Raw genomic sequence first — 22,406 nt, forward strand, 5'->3', positions numbered from 1 at the left:
GTAGACAGCAATGACGTGTAATGGCTGATTTGCACACCATGGATAGAGGAACTTCAGCTAATACAGTTTAATGTAGCATGGCGCTGGATATTCTCATGATCTGATTTCACTGAGAAGCCGCAGATGCAAAGAAGCAGCACTCCTCTGCACTACTGTGTTCAAATACATTTCATGTTGATCTCAAAAGGGACTAGGATTCTGTGAAATATTATAGCACCAAAGACAGGAAAAGATTCCAATCACTCGGAGCATGCATATGAAGCAATAGCAATGGCCATTGTGTACCTCTGTGCTCTTCACTGTTTCCTGCTGCATTTTGTTCTTCATTTTTTGTAGAATCCTTTGAAATTTCATATTCCTTTTCCATCTTAGCTGCTTCTTCCTTTGTACTGTCTGCTTCTTCGCTACTCTTGTCTAAAGAAATAACAACAAGCACTTTTGTATAGAATGGACCAAAAGCACTTCTAAGTCACATCAATACAATCTTTAAGAAGTAAAGCATTTTGATTGATGGTTAAGGAAGATCCTCATTGGAATCTAGCAAAGAGTAGTTTCTAAAGAACATCTCTACCCCAGACCTCTAGAAACAGGACTGCTTGTTTCTGCTTTCACAAACAGTAGCTGAATGTAGGTGACTAAAATGCAGTAATAGGCAGTTCATAAATGGTTGGACTTGATGATCTGTGAGGTCTCTTCCAACCCTGATAATACTGTGATACTGTGATAAAGGCAAATTTCCTTGTGCAGAGAAAAATGGTAGGGAATTTGCATTCACTAGATCCAAAGTTGACAAAGAATGCTTGAAAAAAAAAAGAAGTTTTAAAAAGCATTGATACCTCTTGTTCTTTTATGTGTGTAATGTCTAGGCTTCATTGAAGAAAAGAACCATGAATATACTTCTCAAAGACTGGGCAGTTAAGTAGAAAGTCCTCTCTTGTTACGTGTTTAGACATTCAAGCTGTGGCTACAGGTCTGGCTACTAAAGCAGTGTGCTGGTTTGAGGCCAATTGGAATATTTTAATGAGAGAAATTAGAACATTGGTTGTGAAAAGAAAATAATGATGATGTCTGTATCATTCATTGGTTTGCTGAGAGGGATAAAAAGTCAAAACATAAACAATGTTTGGGCACCTTCACTTGGGATGTTGTCCTGTTCACTTTTCTGCCTGGTCTCTGTGTCATTCAATCTAATCACTTTTCTTTTAACCCCGACCTGTTTTGGGTCCTCACCTCAGCAATTAACATGTAAGCTTTTGCTTTGTTTATGTGTAGGTTTCTGAAATAGAGGGAGGAGGAAAGAGAAAGGGGAGGGGGCAGCTTTGAGCCCTTCTGAGCAGTTTGTTTTGTCCAAGAGGGAATTGAGATTTCTGTATTATTTCTAACTTGTATATAATTGTAAATACTTGTATATATTGTGTTTATATATTTGTAACTTTTGCAGTGCTGTAAATAGAGCTTCATCTTACTTCCAAACTGTCTGAGTTAGCCTGGGTAATTTCAAGTACTGTGGGGGGAAAAGATTCCTAACCCATTACAATCAGTTATCATGCTTTTGACTGAATGTGTTAAAAAATTGTTATTCCAGGAGAGAAAACTGTAGAATAAGTACCTGCTGGTAGCTTTGTCCTGGTTTTAGTGGAAGGGTTCTCAAGCTTCTTCTTTGTCTGCTCAGCTATCATTGTATCTAAGTTCTCTAGAAATCCAAACAAAACAAAACCTCAGGTACTCTTCAACACATATGATGCAAAATCCATACATGTTTGCAACACCAGTTTGAGTTGTAAGTAGAAATTTAAAAGAACAGTCTTCATACAGTCTCTGATGAATTAATGCAGAGCCAACATTAAGAGAACTTTAATCAATCTTATTAATAAAACCAACAACTAAATGGTGATCATAAGTGTACCAAATAGAGTCAATGTTCATAAAGACAGCAAATGTGTGCATATGTATTATCTATTTGTTTTTTATGTGAGTCACAAAACATAAATCAAAGTATCTGTAACAATTTATTCTGATGAAAGCAAAGAAAGGTGCCCATTAACTTCACAAAGAACACAAGGCTGTAAAATAAATGCTTCATCCTGGTGGGAAAATATTTTCCCAAGCTGCTTATCTGTCTGGATTTTACATGGCTTTATCGGAAATGAAATCTAATAAAAGGTTTAGAATTATATTGAAGTAAAATAAATAAGTAAATTGAACTGATTAAAACAAATATTTTTCATGTTATTGAAGTCAATAATTTACCTGGAAACCCAATAGATAGCTGTGGCTGTGCATAAAGCTCTAGAAATCTAGAAAACATTTTCCTGTGTAAATTTCAGGGCTGAACTCATGTAATTAGAAAATAAAAACACTTTTTCATCAAGATGGATGTTTCAGATACAAATATTATATATATTGTATGCTTATGTGTTGAAAAAGAGACTCCTTCTGATACAATACTTAATAGCTATTCACAAACACAGATCATTGTCCTATCTGCCATTTTTCTTTAGTCATATTACAGACATGGTGTAGAATTTTCTTTCCCTTTATCAGCTCTTTACTTAAAGGTTCAGTTAAACATGGATTGAAAACGTGATAGGTGCCAGTTAGTTGGTGGGATACTTTGGAGAGACATGGGTTTAAATTGTCAATGTTCCCTTTACATAAACAGCAAAATATTTAGTATGGGATCTGGTAAATGTGGCAGAATAGTTACTGTAGGGCTAGGAAAAATTTCTGATTACATCTTCTGTATAAGTCCAAAATTCTTATCCATCCATTTTATCCATTGGAAAGATACTCATCACTGAAACCTAAAGATTAGTTTTCCAGCAGACACATTTCTCTTCGTGGCAGATCACCATAGGCAGAATCCATCTGATGAGAAATCACATAATCCTCTCTGCTTGAGTCCTCTACATGTTGTTATTTACATAAAATTAAAATGTAAGCAGTCTTTGTTGGCACCCACCCTGATTGCACCCTGTCAATTCTGCATCATATTAAGGTTTTGTTGTGGTGAAAACTCTTTTCATTTGATGCATATCCTTTTTAATGTGATTTCTGACCTTGCCATATGCCCTAAGCTAAAAGGGTCTGGGCTGGGTTACGAGCTGGATCAGACATCCTGATGAAGAAAAAAACAAGCGAGAATTATAGTGTCGGTATTGATGCCTCACTAATCACTTGATCCAAAGCTTATTGAAAGGACAGTAAACAGTTCTTTCAGCTGAGCTTAAGATACTATTTTCTTTCCTGAGTCAGTACCATACTAGTATTCCAGCAGAAATACAATGGTTTTTCTGTTGAGAGAGGCACAGTTTTTAGGATAAGACATACAGCTAAGAACTTTAAAACCCTTTGTAAATTTGAGTGAATAGATTATTCTCCTTCACAAATTCATACAAATGCAAAAATGTTGCTGATTTTAGATCTTAATCCAGGAAAATTTATTAAATTAACCTTAATTTTAAGTGTAAGCACAGTATTTTAAAATAAACAGGAGTATTTAAAAATCTACACATAGGTAAGCAAATTGATTCACAAGTGCCTTTCAGGTATTATCTTGAGAGTCTCTGCATTTAGGCTTTGCTGTAGCAACCTTGTATTAACAAAAAAACAAAAAGCTCCACCACAAGACAGATTCCTAACCCCCCTTAGACACTTCTAGATTTAAATATCTGCACATTGATTATATTTCCAAATGTCTTTGAATTTTGATAGACAGCAGTGTTTAAAAGTTGTACACGTGTCCACACACAGCACGTGCTGCTGAAGAAAATAGGATTGATACTCCTCCATTATTCAGTTACCTCACAACAGGAATTCTACAGTAACAGGTCATATTTTTTACTACTTTGCCAGGTATGTTTATGTGGCAATAAGCATTGTTTTGCAGACCTGTGCACTGAACAGTTACATCTGTATATGAAATATAATACGGCAATGTTAGCCACTAATCATCTAAGCTTTGCCACTAATCAGACTGACCACGACAACAACTATATCCCATTTTCAAAGCTTTATTTTACCAATAAAGATAGGAACAAATTTATGCAACAGGCTTTTTAATAAGGACAACATTTTACAGGAGAACGACTGCAAGGCATCTTGCTAACTGGGTAGCACATCAACATGAACCTCAAGATTCCATATGCAGCCATATTTTTTGCATGAGAGAGAGAAATGAAGCCTGTTCATGTTTATGGAGACCATCTGCTGCACTTACATCTATCTCATAGATATCCTACTACTAGAGAATCCCAGCTCTTCTTGAATGGGATTTATTGCCCTTTTTTCCATTTCAGAGTTAATGTCTTTAACAGCTGGTATAATTTAAAAACATGTTTGTACTTGTCCTAGGTGGCTAGGCCAGGGCTGAACAATTTCTGCTCTGAGTTAAACTGATGAAGTGAGTCATCTTCACAACTGAGACGTGTGCGGCCAGCAGCCAAGCAACTGCATGTTGTATTTGGAGGTCTAACAGGGCTTGATTACTTTTCCGGTATCATTTCCCTAGCAACACAGTTTTTACAGACTAAGAGTTTAGAAAGGTACTGACCTTTCTGCAGACCTGGCCACTTATTTCAAATGCTGCTAATTAAAACAACAGAACAGTAACAACTGAGCTAATGGAAGTGACCTCTGCTGGTAAAAGAGGTCGCTCAGCTTCCGCAGAGCAGTATAATCTCATTGCTCAAACCAGACACCAGGAGTGAAAAGATCTGGTTTCTGCTTGTCCTCGCTTTCTAGCTTGTTCTTTGATCTGAGATGACTCACCAAAGCATTCATGCTGCAAGAGGGTTCCTATTTCGTCTAGCATTCTGAGATGTCTCAGTCCCAGTTTCTACAGGTGCTACACAACAACAGATCCTATTTACTGCATCTGAAATTCAAATTCCCAGCACTTTTGAAACTCTAAAGCCCTTCAAGTTAGGCATCCAAAAATCTGAACTGCATAAAAGCAGAACTTCTTTATTGTAAGGGACACAGCACACAGGAACAGACTCCCCAGAAAGGTTGTGGAGTCTTCTTCTCTGGAGACTTTCAAGACCTATATGGACATGTTCCTGTGAGACCTGCACTAGATTATATGGTCCTGCTCTAACAGGGAGGTTGGACTCAAAGATCTCCAGAGGCCACTTCCAACCCCTAAGATCCTGTGATCTTTATTCTGGGAGAATGCACTGCAGTAGCAGCTTTTAAATCCATGGATAAAGCTACTGTGTGAAAAAACATTACAAGATGTACTACTTTATTCTTATTAGAGAGGCAGAAACTGATGTACCCCAGCTGAGTATCCCAGATGAGTATTTCAATGGAATTGGTAACAGAAGCCTGAAATGGACTCTTCTGTACAGATAGTTCACAATATTTTTTGTAGTCTTGCAAAGGTCTTTTCCATCTATGGAATTGTTTCACACCTGGGAGGAGGTTTCACATCCTATCCTCATCAAATTGAGTGAAGCTGAGATTTCATGTCATTAAACTTCTGCAGAAAGACCTGCTCTGCTGTTCTGTTTTCATACTGTGTTTGTTAAAAGGGAAAAAAAAGGGGGTGAGAGGGATGATCATAGTACCTGGACTCAATCTCAATGACAGATAAAAACTTAGTTTACCTAAGGACCTCATACACTACAGCAGCAGCAGCAGCTAGAAAGCCTTATGCTGATAACTGCTTGTATGATATGCACTTATTTCAGGTATTAAACCCCCACTGTTCTCCCAGGGCTCCTCTGTCTCCTGCAGTAAACGATCCTTAGGAGTTCATAAGGCCTTCTGGCATCTGTGACAAAACTCAGGACATCTCATCATTTACTTGTGACTCTTCTATGGGGAATAGCATATTTGATTAATTCTTTAGCCAAATCCTCCTTTTTAGTTTACATGACTGCAGGTATAAGAACTGTCATCCACTGAATTTTCACCAATGTAACCAAAAGCAGAGTTTGACCTTTAGTCAGCGTGTAGGTGTATCACATATGTGTCACATAAAATTGCTTAAACTGTGAAGAACAAGAGAAATCTTTCCACTGTGGATTATAGATGGGTCTCAGCCTTGCAAATTCCCTATTCTTTTCTGAATTCCTGCCTTAGATGTCAAGATACAGCATTTTCTTTTTGAATCCTATTTGACTGATGTGCCATGATTGCAGGTCTGGAGCATAATGCTGCGATTAGGAATGACATGTCAGGTGACAAACCCCAGGGAGGGGTATCACATGTAAATGCATTACAGACAAGATGGTCAGAGTGATCTGAAATAAAAACAGCAGCAGTATCTCTTGACAAGCATATTAAAAGCAACTCCAAAAGTAAAACACAATTAAATAGATGTGTCTTAAGGTGAACAAAGCTCCAACCAATTTGTGTTAGTTATACTTACTAAGTTCCTTACCTCATAGACTATTTCTCAGACTTATCATTTACATATTCTACAGGCATTTCCTTTGTACTACTCCAGCTCTCCTGAAGCTATTTTTCCCTAGTCCTTTTCCATCCTGAGGCTGCTACACAGCCTGTGCACCCATTTTAAGTCTTTTGATAGCATGCACTTTAGAAGCCCAATGGTTTGAGAACGGAATACAACCACTTCTATTGCAGGAGTGGGATGAAGCTTAGTTTTGGAAGTTCACTAACACCCTTTTTATCCACACCCACATCATCATCTCAGCTCATAATGTATGGTTTCAGTGCTCAGCTGTCAACAGAGAGATACCAAATTCAGAAAGCAAGGGTGGGAAGTTTATGCAGCTATTGAATACAGTGAGAAAAATCCAAAAGCATTGACCTCCTTTCTTTAGAAACTTGAACCATTTGGTAGGATGCAAACCCTAGATTTTCAGGAACAAAGCAATGTACTTGTTAAAAGAGACACTGCAAGGAGATGGAGGTTTCTTGCAAAGTGTCCAGCAGGAAATGGATCATGAAGGCAGTGGAGGCAAACACAAGAGGTGACACATTTACAAGAAAGAGCCACAAATTCAAAGGGTAGATATAGAAAAGCAAATGAATGAACTGTAACATAGTCATTTTGGTTCTTGTATAGGTGACTTGATAACCATGTAATGTGGCAGGAAAAAAGAATTTGTAATACTAGAACTACTGTATGTCTCCCCAAAAAATGCACGAGGAAAATTAGATCCTATGGATCCTGGCAATGCTATGCTTTTACACATACTGTTGCTCTCAGGTGCTACACTTCTCACTGTAGTGTTAAAGGTCCTGTATTTTAAGAACTGTGAGGTTAGCTGTCATAGACTTTTCATACCATATGTACCCATTTCTTTTCTATGCAAGGGAGAGTGTGAATGGTGGGGGGAGGAAATAGAAGATAAGATCTAGGAGCAAACCCTATTTTTTCAAATGCAAGCAGACATGGATGAGTCATGGGATGATGCTACAAAAAGAAAAGCTGTAAAGTTGCAGTGGGGTCTGCAACCAACATACTTCCTAGATTTCACTTTTGGCTGAGACCTTTGTACACTCTGTCCCCACATCCTTTTATCTTAGACAAATTCACCTTGGGCTTACCTATTCACATAAAATACACACCATCACTGCAGCTCCTCACTATTTGGGCCACTGCCCCCATTTGAGGTGCCCCTGATTTCTGCTTTTCAGATATGTGAGAATCTCTGGGCTTTCTGAGAACAGCACAGTAGATTGGCATCTATGTCACCTTAGTTCATCAGATACAAAATAAATGGCAGAGAAAAGAGAGCTGCTTGAAATTAAATAACTCCCACTGGCAGCTGTATACATCAGTCATATGATAAAGTAATACTGGGGAACGAAAAGCACCAAACAGAAATTCAGATGAGGAAAACTGATTAAAGATTTTTATGGTTTGAAGGAAACCTACAGCAACAACAAAGAACCCTTTGGGAAAAAAAGAAAAAAAAAGAAAGAAAACAAACCACCACCAACAAAGGACATCTAAAAAAAAAAGAAGGTATAAGAAAGCATTATGCATGAACTGTTCCCTGTATGAAATACTCTCAATGCTTCCCAGATCAAAATGAAAGAAAGAACAAAAGGTCCACATGACACTGTCCATCCACCACTTGCAGTCTTTGGCATTGGTCTAGCCACACCTTCTCTCACCCTCTTAAAATCACACAGTCTGCATTAGGGAGCATCTACTTCTGGACACAGTGAGTAGAGGAAAGTTGACGCCAGTTTGTGCTATGATCTGCTCTTCACCTCACACTCTTGGCTCTGTGCCTGTTCATGCCTAACTAAATGAGTATCAGGATTGGATCTTTGTCCTGCAGCATCTGTGCTGATGAGACTTCAGCCATTAGTTGTGGTATTCAAATGAGCCCTCCTCTCCCAGGAAAAGGCCAGACTGAGTTTGCTACACACTGGCCTATGCTGAGGAAACTGCAGAACTTTGTCTTTGTAAGAAATGTGGGTGTGGATAGTACCAAGCATAAATGTGAGAGGCAGAACAGCTACTCCACATTCTTTAGCAAGGAAAGGCAGACATGTTAAAAATCAACTTAAGGCACTTTCTAGAGGCAGAATTCCCCCTGGACCTTTTTTAACACAGCCTTAGTATGTCTAAAAGAGATTATGACAGTAAAGCAATATCCCAACAGTAACTTTAGAAAAAGGACCAACAGGTCACTAATGGAACAACATCTCCCTGTTGCCTGTGTGTTCTGCAGTTTGGTCTTCTTTACAGCTGTCCACAGAAAGTAAATTATGAAGAGGTAAAAGAGGTAAAGAGAGACATCTGTTCTTGCCCATTTCTAACCAAGACAATCTCCTACTCAGTCATGGGGGAGAGTGTAGATTCTGACAGTGAGTCAGAGCCAAAGGAGGTGTGAGAGGTGGCTCTGGTTTGGTCTATGTGGCCGTCAGCTCTAACTCAAGCACTGCATACTGATAACCTGGAGCAATTTCTCTATTTCCTCTCTAATCAGTGGGAGCTTTGCCCACAACCAGTCTGTCGTGGGCTATGTGTTGTACACCGTGGCTCCAGCAATCTAAATGCTCAACTACAAGGAGGTGAAAACTGAGATCCTCCTCGGAAAGAGCAAAGCTACAGAGTGCTTAAACTTAATTTTCTTCCCACTCCTTTGCCTCTTTCTCTTCTGAAACATTGTTCAGTTGTGGAAGATACAGAAGCCCTGATTTATAAACTGAAAACAAGATGACCAGCCTCACTCATAGGATGCAATAAAATATTCATTATATACAATGTCACAATTAAGCTTCTACATATCTGTGAGATAGAGAATTGCTGATGGCAGTAGTTTGTGCTACATGTCAATGAGAACTCCAGAAGAATACAGTGTGCACATAACTAATACACATTTCTACGGTTCATTGGCTAACACAGTTTTCACTTGGTTAGGGCAGCAATGGATACATTTGCTACAAAGCTGCTCATGTAAGCAGCATACAGAAGGAGAATATAATGAATGCACTGTGTAAGAAGAATTCATACATACGCATTGGTGCCTCCTGGTAATTCTTCTATCATGTCTGAAAGCTCTGTTTCTGTTATGGTCCACTGGCTATAATTACAACTATTTCCTAGAATTGTTCTAAAAATTCACTCATTGTTTTGGTCTTATGAGTGGGAGAGGGTTTATAATGTATCAGAACAAACCAGCAGAAAGCAGTTGTTATCAAAATAAATGTATTAGAATCCCATAGTTTGCTTTATGTAGTTACTATAAATAGAGTGTTTACCAGACTGGTAGTGGACTGATCTGCTTTCATTCTAAAATTAGCTAGGGAGCCTGACAAATGCAGGAAGAAATCACCCAGCACACAGAAAAATTCTTCATCTATGGATGAAGATTCTCCTTAACATCTGTCTGGCCTGTGATAGGTGGCTCTGTCAGAAAAGCCATCAGTATGAATTTCCACCATGATACGACTTAACACAGAGAAGGAAAATGCAGGAAAGTATGGCATCACTCACAAACTAATATTCAAGCAGCACAAGTATCTGTGCAATGCATTCCTTGTTCTGCTCTCCTGAAATCACAGTGAGTTTTTCTACTGGCTCAGGTAGCACATTTTTCTCTTGAAGCACTCAGCACCATGAAGGATACAGTCCTCTCAGTTCTGTGTGCAAAGTTCAGTATCAGCTATTTATGCAACAGAAACAGCATGAATGCCATGAATAATGAAATATTTTATGCTGAATCTTTCATAACTTCTCTGAAAGCTTCTTGCTGCATTCTACTAGTCATTATGTGGAGAGATCCAGCTCTTTCTTTCCATTCTGACAGCGCATCCCTGCCAAGAGCACTCAGTGTTTCACTAACTGTCCTAAGTCCTTCCCAGTGCTCAACCTGGTCAATGATGACAGCCTGTTCCTCTATCAGGTTGGGTCAAGGAAGGAGAGTTCAGCTTTTGAGCAGTATTTGCTGGATGCTGACAACCAACCCATAAGTGAACAAGTTGATACTGCAGTTGGATCTAAATTCACAAGCCACCTTATGCTTTCTGTACCAACAACATTTGTCCGTTCTTTTAATTGTAAAAATTCTTTTAAATCAGCTTTCAGTCTGCAGATGGCAAATAGGATTTCTAGAAAGAGTTCTGAAAGCCTTTGAACAGGCTAGAAACCTATCATGAGGCTTGCACTCCACAGAAGAATTTGCTCCCAGCATGCCAAAATACAGCACTGACAGTTGAAAAAGCGGAAATGATGCATTTCAGCTGAATGCACATTTTATATCAGTTTATTACAAACTCTCTTTAATGATTCCAGAGCTATACATTCTGAATACTTACTGTAAAAAAGTAGGCAGTGCTTTCTCTGCTCTTTCACATACATAAATACATTAGATTTGGCTTTTTGGGTTCTGTGTTACAGATTACATTTAGCATATGGAAAGGTTTAAAATGTGTATTATGTAATACTGAATATGTGTACGAAAACATGAACTTCCTCCTCCTTGCATTTGTTAGGTATGTGCATGTGTGTTTTTTCTTGCACCACATTGCAGCAAGACCCTTTGTAACTTAAAGCTAAACCTAATAACATCACTCACTGCAGCAGCAAGACACTTTCCCCTGGAGTCGGATACAACGATGACATAACGCTGTGGTTTCCAAATCCCAAACCAGCTGTTACTGGTATATGAATTCAAATTCACTGTCTTTGCATCTGTGTGAGATGCACAAAAGCTTGTGACACAGATTCAGTAAAAGATTTATTATTTTGAATGTATAATTCAGGGACATAGCTTATGCTTCAGCCACAAAGAGGGGGAAAGTAATTCAGGCAGTTTCCTACTGTAATAAAATAAAGGTGTAATCACAGGCCCAGTAGGTATTTTCCACCAGCTGGAATGGGATCTGCTCATTAATTTTGGGCTGAGGGAACAACTAAAAGATGCCTTTTTTCCTTCTGACAGACATTCATACTAATTCCTTTATCTGCTATAAATAGACACAGCTGGGCATCAATCCCCTAAGCAAGAAGCAAGAAACACAGTACCTATTCAAGTATTACTGGGTATATTATGTTGTAATTTTCAGCTGAATAAGGGTGGCAATAAAACTGCTGCCATCCAAGAAGCAAACACTCTCCTGTTTTAGAGTATTTGAGAATATTAACTCAATAAACAAAAGTCATCTTTAAAGTAATTTCTCAACATCAAAACTAAATAAAGAATACCACAGAAGCAATTTAGGACCTATGAGAAAGGTTTTTCCACTACAGCATGTTACTTTGATGGAGTCCAAAATCTATTTCTGCATAAATCACTCATTTGCAAGGCAGAGTTGGCAGATACAACAGTTGATATTCAGACTAAGTGACTAAGTCAGATCTCTGAAACTCTTAACCTAATCCCTGCCCTCTGCACTACGTCATCACAGTAATTTGTTTCCAGGGTTACAGTATTTATTTACTCAAAGCAAAGCCAATGTGAGCAACTGCCCTGAATTTTAGCATGAAAAATACATCCTTGGTATAATTCCATTATCTGAATGGTCTTGCACCAGGGATGAATGCAGTCTATTAAGTTTTGGCACGACACTATCAATGCGGAGAGTATCTGCCAAAGCCATGTTACCTTCATTTGTAGAATGATACTGAAACCACTGTGCTTGTAATCAACCATTTCTTTGTGTGCATTGGACTTTAAATGTACCAGCAGCTGCTGCACTGTAGCATAAATTGACCAAATATTCCAAATTCAAGGACTTCTCACAGAAAATAAAAGGATGATCTTGATCAGAGATATAATGAATTCTTTACAGAGGCGATGCAATCATGCATTGAATGTGAATCATAATCCATTGGATTTTTTTTGTAGCCAAGTAATGGATAATCAATCTGTACAGCTACAGTTGCATCAATCAATCGTGTATCTGCAGCAGCTCCTATCACAAAAGTCAGCAGAAGTCATGAAAAGATCACTGCCAGTCAAGGATAATTTATTAAGTTGAGAAATTGCCTGATGCAAAAAATAACTTCCCAGTCTAAGCCAAACCAGGAATACTTCAGAAAAATTGAAAGGTTGTACAGCGCTTATGCAGATAAAGCTCTTCTTCTGTAGCTCTGGTTGTTTAACTAGAAAGGCTACCAACAGTTAATATAAGAGAGTCTGTAAAGGGCAGGAGATGTGTGAGAGAAAACAAAACAATCCCAGGCTGTTATAAAATTCCTCTTTGGGAAATTACAGCAGTTTTACAAAAGCTGCACAGCCACAGATCCTAAAAGGCATTCAGGAAAGAGCACTTAAAAAACTGTTCCTGTGCCAAGATGTAACATTTTCTATAGGCAGAAGCAGTTTTATCTGGTGGAAGACCACAGGCTTAGATCACATCTACTCCAACTATTTACAAATGACAGATTAGAAGTGCTGGAAGTGCTGGATTCTTTTTGGAAAATGCAGTGATCTGATCCATTTTTATGTAACTCAGCAAAACGCCAATGTTTCCCTGACAGAAAGCCATCGAAATTAAGTGCACTTCACAGGTATGAAAATGGAATAAGCCTTTAAGCACATATCTGACAAATAACCTTTCCTTTGTTAGATGGATATACTAAAGCAGCATGGAATTTAACATTGCTATAATGAATGATCAATCATTCCAAAGCACACCTCTAACACTTTGAATGAACCAGTCTGAAATAGGATTCATAAGAGCAAGGAAGATGAGAATGCAATTATTGCTGTTGGTAGACATAGAACGCAGCATCAATAATACTGTTGCATTAAGTATGTACTCTCACCCAGATAGGAAACTCCTTCTTCTGGTGTGATTGTTCCATATTTAACCATCATCTTCACAAAATCAATCAGGGTTTTCATGATAGTTATCAAGGTCTCTTTCTCTTTTGCCTCTGTCTCTGTGTGAGGAGATAATGCAAAACTAGTCAAAGAGATGGAGCAACTTGGAAAAACCTCAGTTCTGTGAGCTCTGCTCAAACTTCATAGATAAAAAATAACCTGCTCACTAAAAAGAAAATGCTGTTCTGGATTAGAAATGTTTCCCCTTAAACTGATGAAAAAAACGTTAAAACTTCATAGTTTGGTTCTTCTTTATAGTGTTTTGTCTTCGAGGTCTCTGTTATGGAGGTCACATGGTATTAATTCCATTTGCAGACAAGAACACTAAACAAGCTGAGATAAATTGCTGGCCAGAGGGCAGATACAGGCATTTTTCTACAATCTCTGCCTTTTTCTCTTATTTTTCTAAGTAGATCAGCCTGGCCTTGTATGAGGAAGATAGCTCAGAGATAATTTTTCCTGTGAGATACACAGGTTCAATGACAGAAACATAAAGTCTCTCAAATGAGACTATTACCATGCACAAGACCATGACTCAGGTACTGGGAAAACATAATATGGCATGGCTGGGAGGATCATGACTCAGAATAACGATACAAACATTCATCTTTCACATACAAAAATTGTCTTTCTTGCCCATACGTATCTCTGACTATCTCCAGGATCATTGCTTCTTAGCCTTCTTTTTCTGCTGTGTTTCTCTGCTGAACAGTATCACTGCCATTTCCACATTAGCAGGTGAAACTTCCCCATCACACAGTTACACTGGCTCTTCCTGCACCCTAGGCTGTCGCTGAAGGACCCAACAGAGGCAGAGGCACTGTCAGACAAGGACAGTCAGAAACATACTCCAGGCCTCGGCAGAGGGCCAGCCCCTTCAGAAAGCTGTTGAACAGGTTTTATGTTGTTGCCTGCAATTTACCACACATCTGCAGTATGCAACTGAATCCCCTTTCTTCCAGCTTGACACAAGCCAGCAGGTAACAGCATAAAGAAGGAGATCAAGGCAGAGATGAGCAGCCAGTGGGACCTGGGTGTATTTGCATGATAACCTGACAAACCCAGTATACCTTTCTGCTTTGTGAGTAGAAAGAGGAGAAGAGCTAGCATGCAAAACTACCATGGAGAACAAAAAGAACAGGAAGGAAAATATGAAGTTTGTAGATTGGACTTGAGCAAAATATGCCTTTATTTTTTTCCTTCCAACTCTCCATTCAGATTTTTATGAGGATAGGCTGAAACTAAGGCTTCCAAAGGACAATGAATCTATAGACTAAATTGTTGCTGATAGTGCTGGAGAGTACAGAGAATATGCTGGCTGCAGAGTGGGAGTGGGTAGACCATGCTGACAAAGGGGCTGTGGTGAGATGCCACAATCCTGCCTGCAATAACTGAAAGGTGATGATGTTGAGCACCGGAATAGGAAGAGACATGCAGAGCTTTCATTGCAATAAACAACAAACTTGTGGTTTCTGAGAAGTCTGTGATACTCAGACTCATTTACTGGTACCATTCTACTGTGGTTTATTCGTATCTCTGTTGGCTTGGGAGACATGGATGTTACTGGAAAGATCTCTAGAGAAACCATTTCCCAGTTTTTCATCATGCCCTTATGGGAATGACAAGAATTCAGGATTCCTGAAGGGCGAGTTCAGGAGTCCTGAAGGGAGATAGAAAGGGCTATGGAGGTCACACAGTTTGCAGTTCTGAGTGCTGTTCTTCTTAATGTTTTGTCAAACTGGGTTATGCTATGCATCTTAAATAACATTTTGAACATTTAAAGCACATGGTCTCTTTCAACTAGGGAAGCTGTGGGGAAGGAAAGGGAAAGAAGTAGAAGAAATGAGAAAGAATTATATTTTTTTTCCTACATATTGCTCTAAAAACATGGTAAGCTCACCTGAGTTAAGACTTTTTAATAGTGCATAAAAGTTTGGAAAATATTGGAGGTCTTCAAAATTATCTTCAGAAGGCAACTCATTTCTTCTTTCCAAGACATTAGATGATGACCATGTATTATCCAGTGTATCATCAATTTCTCCATTAGTGAAACTATTTCGATCAGCTTTGCTTGGTGTCTCCACAAAAGATATAAAAAAGTAACATCTATAAGCATACTGCTTTTGGTGACAGAGTTAATAGCAATAAATAGCATCATCACCTTATGTCATCATTATCCCAATTATGAAGTGAAAGCTATACTATTTTCTCAAAGTTATTTCAATTTGGCATCTGACATAAACCTCAAAGTAACTCACAATTTGTTTTTATATCTTATGGAATTTCTTTAAGAACAGCTTTAGATACCAGATTGAACTAATTATCCCCTAAAGCAAAGCAATGTACTGGTCTACTTGCACCATTTGGCAAGTCAAAATGATTAGCTAAGAAATTACCATTCTTTCCTGATGCTTTTCCTCTGTATCACTGTCTGCTCTGCTTGGAGGGTAATCAAAATCTTCAGACTCCTTCTCACGATCCTTTGCTTCATTTGCAATTAGCTGCTGTAAAACCTCTGCCACTTCGTCTTCCAGGGTATAAGCCTGACTCTCTGTGATCTGTTAAAACATTTGTGCAGAGTACTTCTATTATGTTTTTCCTACATTAAGTGTCAATATGAAACTTAAGCTTTGTAAATAGGTTGCTTCAAATAGGTTTGCTTCAAAGCTGAGCAGAGCCAAATTAGGTGCAATACCTTCACTAGTGTGCATGTGCATGCACACACACATATATACACGCATCTATACAAGTTTGTATTGACATAAATGGGTAAACACACACACCTACAAATACACATCAAATACACAAAACCAACATAAATCACTTAAAAAACACCTCCCCCCATATAAAGCCTCCAACAGGAAAACAAATCCATGTAGGGTTTAACACGGTGGAGTCCAGCTTGAAAGTTAGAGCTGTAAGTGCAGTATGCCTATATGCATATATGTATGTGTGTGTGCTTGTACACATGTTGATGTTCTGCCACATACCTCTGTACAACTGAACAAACACAACAGAACACAGTAATACAGAAAGGGAAAAGGCAAATAGCTTTCTATGGTATCATCAAAATGCTTTCTCTTCAGTTCTTAACAGCTGTCACTTGAATGATACTCTACCATGCAGTTATCCCACAGCTCTGTTTGTAATCAGAGGGACTCTCCATGCAATAGCTAATTACAAAATCTAGTGTAGAAAAGTTAAGCTCAGTATTCTAAGATGTAAGAATCCTATATTGCAATGGCTAAAACCACTGAGACATCCAGTGATCAGAGACATAGCCAGCCTTCTTTAAAACTTAGTAACAATGAGAAATGTATCCTCAATTAACCAGAGCCATTATATGTCTGCCAGTGACAATAAGTAGGTAGACAGGAATGACCTCAGACCTTTCCCTATAAACATCCAAAAGAATTTGATAACACAAAACAACCCAATGAGAATCAGAAGGGAAATTAAAGGAGAAATGAGGGCAGAGATGGAAAGAGTACAAGCAGTAAGTTTTCTCTCAGCATGAGAAACACTGTATTTTGGGCTATCCATCAGAGGAACAACAATTTTCCTGCAGAACTAAACCAATCTGCCTAAAAGAGCCAAGAAGCTTGCCTAGAACCTGAATCCTGTTCATTTTCACTCAAGTTAGTATTATTAGCCAAACACAGCGTTCATTCAAATTGTTTTTCTAGGGAGCATTAAACTAAGCCACAAAACAGCTGAAAGAAGTATGAACAATATACTTACTAGCCCCAGATTTAGAAGTTTTGAAACAATCTTGTCAAACACTCCTCTATCATTTTCCTCATAAATTCTTGCAGCGATTTTTTGTACAATGTCTTCAGCAGTCAGAGGAGTGCCATCTAACTGATGGAGGCCATCTGGATCATCTAGAAGGATTACAGTTTAACTGTGCTGACTGTCCTAACTCATTTGGATTAGACATCATGTAAAAAATATCTGCCCGTACCATCTTCTCTTCAGAACAAAGCACTCCTGCACTTTTTAGACACATTAGGAAAACGTTGGAATCCACTACATTGGTCCCAGTGAAAAGTTCTTTGTGTATAATTCTAAATATCTGAAAAACTACATTCTGACTGGTTCTTTCAAAATAACAGAGATGAATAACAGGAGCATACTATCCTGTTCACAGAAAAAAAATTGCAAGACAGGGAACACTGCTGTGTAACTACTTGTATGCATCTGTATCTGCTTTCATTGTATGGTTGCTTAGGTCAAAATAGACCACGACAAACAGCATATGATCTACTTGCTCAGATTTCAGCAAATGAAGTTTTAATTAGAAAATGATTGCTTATGGCAAATAATTATCATTATGACTGGTGAGAAAGTGAATATGGTGACCAAGTTTTAGTCTGTGATCAGTGTACTTTATTACAATTAAAAATATCCCAAGCTAAACCCTGCTCATGACTTAGAGGTCTCACAAACCACAAGTCAATTAACTACTTCTTTTGTAAAGGCAAGTATTCTTTGGCCATTGGTAACTTCTTTTAGCTTTGTAATGAAGAGATTTATCTAACATTGCACATAAAATCTGGAAAAATAGATGTGATTTAGCTCTCTATAAAAATGCTGCTTCCTTTCAAATCAGAATAAATATATTTATGTCCTATTTTTCTTCCATCAGATCTAAATTGCTGAAAAAACATAATGCAGATTAGACAGTTGGATTTTTCTCTGTGGAACAAGACTATGAAAAATCAAGAGCAATTCTAGTCCATTTTTTTTCAAAACCTAATTGTAATAAGACAAGCTTTCACAACTGGAAATTGCACTCCAGTAACAAATAGAGCTCATGTTTAATGGTGAATACAATATTCATGATTGCAATCACTTTGCAAGTGAAGTCTACTGAAAAGTCACTGAAAGATGATTATAGAATACCTTGGAATTTATAATCCAGCCCACTTTTAGTGGAGTCATAGTCATCCACAAGCCTGCGGTTCTTGGTGGAGTCTGCATCATCAATGGCCAGCTGCTGTTCATACAAAGAGCTTCTAATCGACTCCCTCTCCTTTTCATTTCTCTCTCTTTCTGCTACTGATTTTAGAAGGTTCAGGTCATCAATAAAGGAATAATTCCTGAACTCTGGATTATTTTCTGGAAAATATATCCATGACAAAATCTTATACATCTTTGAATACCATTATGAATATTGCTATAAAACCAGGAAAAGTGTTTTACCTGCAGAAGCTATTTTCCTATTCTTGTCTGCCTCAGCTTCAGCAATCTGGTGTGCAAAAATCAATCAATCAAACAGAGAAAATACAGAAAGAATAAATAAACTAAAATGAATGATCTCTTAATTCATCAGTATCAGCAGAAGCCCTAATGCATGGTCTTCTCTCTTAGTAAGAAGTTTGCCTTAATAAGTAGAATATAATCATGTGCTTGGCACATTTTATCAGTACCACCACATCCTCTAATCAGAATCAGACACTATGAGTAGCTGTGACAGTCAGATACGTTTGCTTCCTTCAGTTTCAGCTCCTGCTCTATTCCCACAGGATGCAAATACAAAGAGGTAACACATCTGAGAGCTGTTTGAGCTAATGACCTGCTTCTGGAATGCTGGACAGTAAAACTCTGTATGTCAGTTATCTGAAATTATTGAAACTCTATTTTGTTCCCAATCCCATCAGTACCTATATTTAACTCATTTATTAACCCATGGATTTAGTACCTAAAGTTTCAAAACATTGTGGAAATACCAATCCCAAAAAACATTGGATTTTTTTTTTCACTTACCTGTTCTTCCAGTGGTCTTTCTACACTTAACTGTCTGTTGTGTATAGCTTTATCTAGAACAAACACACAGACACTCAGTTACACGATGCTTGCAACAACAAAGAAGCTGGATTTTTTTGTTCACAATTTATAGTTTGGTTTTTGTTTCATAATTTGTAGTTTTGGGGGGGAGGTGTTTCATAATTTATATTTTCTCCCATAAAACATGGTATCTTAAATATGATGACAACTGCCAGTTCTTGTAAAAAAGTTCAGCATTCCCAGAAGAATGGGAATGCAACAATAAAATCAAACATCTAAACAAAGCATGATTGTCTGGGGCTGACAGAGGGGTTCTGCAAAAGAACGTAACAGAAACATAAATATAGACTCACTAACTCCTTTCTGATAAAAAAGTCTCATAAACAAATTGGAGGAAAAATGCTGCAAGAGGTTGACTAAAATAGCAATAATCGGATTGGCACAACCAAGAGATTAAAAATCTCTAACACATAGAATACAGCAAAGACAGGGAGTAAGACGGAGAGGCTTGTGCTGATGTAGGTGAAAAGACTGTTTGGAAAAGACTGAGAAAACTGAGGGCTTTCCCCTCCACCCAGTACCCATTTCTTCACGTTAATATTACATTGTAACTTCACTGATCCAGTGTGCTGTGCCAGGATTATTGTCTCTTTAGGACAGAACTGCCTTAGCCAAGTGGAAGGAAAGTTTTTACTTTCCTCAATCTGTGGTCTGCAAAACTTTCCCTACCTCGTCAATAAACGGAAAAAATGCGTTAGAAAAGGCGCCTACCTTTGCCCCCAGGTTTCGGGAAGCCGTGCACCCGGCACACCAGCACCGACAGCACCTGCACCACGACCGCCAGTTTAAGAAACATCCTGCCGCTGCCCAGCCCCCTCGGCTGGCGAGCTCAGCCCAGGGACGGGGGCCGCTGCCCGCGGGGCTCCGGCCCGCACCGCCCTTATGCGGTCCCGGACCCGCTCCCGCCCTTGCTCCCGCTCCCTGCCCCGGCGCGCCGCGGAGCTGTCTCCCCGCGGGCGCTGTCCACACCGCAGTGCTGAAGTCGCAGAGCGAAGCCGGCCGCGGCGCTCAGAAGACCGGCTGCCGTTCGGGCTCGGTCTCTCGTCCCCGCGCCCTCTGAAATGGTCGAGGCCGTCCCCGCCGGCGGCCCCGGGCAGGGGGGGAGGAGACGGGGGAGGGCCGCGACCGGCTGAGCATGCGCGTCTCGGTCCTCTCCCGCGGCCTCGGCTGCCGGGGCTGCTTCCCGCTTGCTCTCGAGGGGAGCAGCCGCGCTGCCAGCGCGCCTCGGGGAGGGCCGGTGCTGGCCTGTGTGCCGGGAGCGTGGCACAGCATTTACCTTCGCACCGGGCCGGGCGCCGCAGCGCAGTTGCTAAGCAAGCTCCGAGAGCAGGCTACGAGAAAACCGAGCGCTTAGACCTCCTCAAAGCCTTCCCCGACAGTACGTCTGCGGGGAAGGTTTTGGTTTCAAGTGGCCTCGGCTTGGCAGTGTGGGCTGCACACGCTTTGTAAGCTGCAACAGGGAAATTCGGCCCTGCAGAGAAGGTCTGCGAATCATTTACGTTTATGTAAGCCCTTTCTGAGAGACATAGTTACATAGTAAAGACACAGGCATCAGTGACCTTTCTACTACAAAGAGAAGATATCAAAAGTTTAATTACAGCACACCTGGGTCTTCAAAATTTAGAATAAAAAAAAAGCAACATCAGAGTGACAATAACCATGTAAGCTAATTCTGAGCATTCTCAGAAATTAAGATCTAGCCCTTGCAGAAACCATCATCAAATCCCTAGGGATGGGAGGAAGACATTTCCACTGTTTCATGGAAGAACAAAGGATTGCATTGGCAGCTCTTTTCATTACTATTAGATCTGCTTCCAAGATGGGAGATAAATCAGTGTTTTTTCTTCAGAAAAGACCTCTTATTTTGTAGTCATAAATGCATACATGCAGGGGTCAGAGGAAAACGGTTTAACATCAGAAATTTCAGTACTTGCTAAATGCTAAAAAAATGGCTAAAATCTCAATTTGAAGAGATGGAGAAGATCAGTGCTTTTGCAGCTGAAAATCAGGAATGCACTGGGACTGTTGAGTTCCTTGGGAATATATAATATTACTGTAGTATAAGCTGCTAACACAAACAAGTAGGAGAATGATAATTAACACAAGGCTTAAATAATTAACACAAGGAATAATAATTTAAAAAAAAGGCAATTTCACTTTTGCCCTGTTAACCACCAGTGTGTTTAATAGTCAAGCCTTGGCATGTAATTTAGATGAGATAGTGATAAAATCTGATGCTCTAGTTCACATCAGAATCACTGGTATAAAATAATCTGCTTATCATCTAGAGCAATTAAGATAACTTTCAGAAATGCATTCTTAAAGCCAGAATCCTTACTGAGAGTTAGGTTCCTATTCTTGGAACTTAGAAATTACAGGATATTTTGGATAAAACCCTTTTCAACTGTAGTTGTATGCAATAACAGAATAGTCTTATTTACACATTGCCTGGTAACCTAGAAGGAAAAATATACTAAACAGAGCCTTTTCTTACTTTAGAACAGAAGACAAGCAGTTTCCACAAGAAAGAGCAAAGTAACCTCCTACCACCTTTAGCATATATATATATATATATACCAACAGTAATCTCAAAATGACAAAATATTACTGACAGAGCAGAATGAAATGATCAATTCTTACTTTGATGTGCTTGACATTCTATCCCTGTTTTGTATTAATTCAACAGTTCATTGCCTAACTAGCATTCTCTCCATTTGCCCATCCTGATGTTTAATTCAATTCCACTTGAACATTTCCTGTGATTCACTGTAAGCATCCATACATTGATAGGACTATACATTTAGTCAGTCAAGTGAAAGTCTCCATAAAAGACAGAAGCAGTAACTTTATTTCAAGCATGATGAAATCAAGATCAAGCAGTTAGATCAGAAAATTCAAGTGTGATGAAATCAAGATGGCTGCAAAGCAGTTAGATTGTAAAAGGAGCTCTAACTGGTGAAAACAGTGCAAAGAATTTGCTGGTTAAAAATGCACCTTTCTATGTGATACATCTCCATATGGCTTTTGGTGTATGATCATGTCTAATTGTGTCCAGACATGCTTGCTTTACAAGATATGATTCTGTTTATGTGTTAACTGTTTCTATTTATGTGAAATCTTTCCTAAACCATTTCCCAGTTCCGTAGGGTTTTTAAGTTCCTCAGTGCTTAATTACCTCCTGCTTTGACAAGCTTCTCTAACAAGAAACAATGCAGAAGGGATCTGTTAGAGACTGGGACTGGTGGTGGGGAGAGAAAAGAAATCAAAATCTGCTATCATCAAAAGACAGTA

General features: G+C 39.0%; 1 protein-coding gene across 3 annotated transcripts in view; it reads right to left on the reverse strand.

The window, feature by feature from the left end:
• Window positions 1–20,225, reverse strand: part of SCG3 (secretogranin III) — a 28,173-nt gene extending 7,948 nt beyond the window's left edge. Inside the window, exons 1-10 of one of the 3 annotated variants that reach the window (XM_064157616.1) lie at window positions 19,827–20,225; window positions 19,035–19,087; window positions 18,471–18,516; window positions 18,171–18,386; window positions 17,007–17,149; window positions 15,662–15,823; window positions 15,166–15,343; window positions 13,208–13,324; window positions 1,610–1,693; window positions 286–414 (exon numbers count right to left, since the gene is read on the reverse strand). In XM_064157616.1, the coding sequence (XP_064013686.1) occupies window positions 286–414; window positions 1,610–1,693; window positions 13,208–13,324; window positions 15,166–15,343; window positions 15,662–15,823; window positions 17,007–17,149; window positions 18,171–18,386; window positions 18,471–18,516; window positions 19,035–19,087; window positions 19,827–19,911 (1,213 nt within the window). In that variant the 5' untranslated portion in view covers window positions 19,912–20,225. The remainder of the gene's footprint in view (window positions 1–285; window positions 415–1,609; window positions 1,694–13,207; window positions 13,325–15,165; window positions 15,344–15,661; window positions 15,824–17,006; window positions 17,150–18,170; window positions 18,387–18,470; window positions 18,517–19,034; window positions 19,088–19,826) is intronic. The other 2 variants (XM_064157615.1, XM_064157617.1) reach the window with 2 other exon arrangements.
• Window positions 20,226–22,406: the final 2,181 nt, after the last annotated feature.

This window comes from Pogoniulus pusillus, chromosome 17 (genome assembly GCF_015220805.1).
Source record: "Pogoniulus pusillus isolate bPogPus1 chromosome 17, bPogPus1.pri, whole genome shotgun sequence".
NCBI lineage: Eukaryota > Metazoa > Chordata > Aves > Piciformes > Lybiidae > Pogoniulus > Pogoniulus pusillus.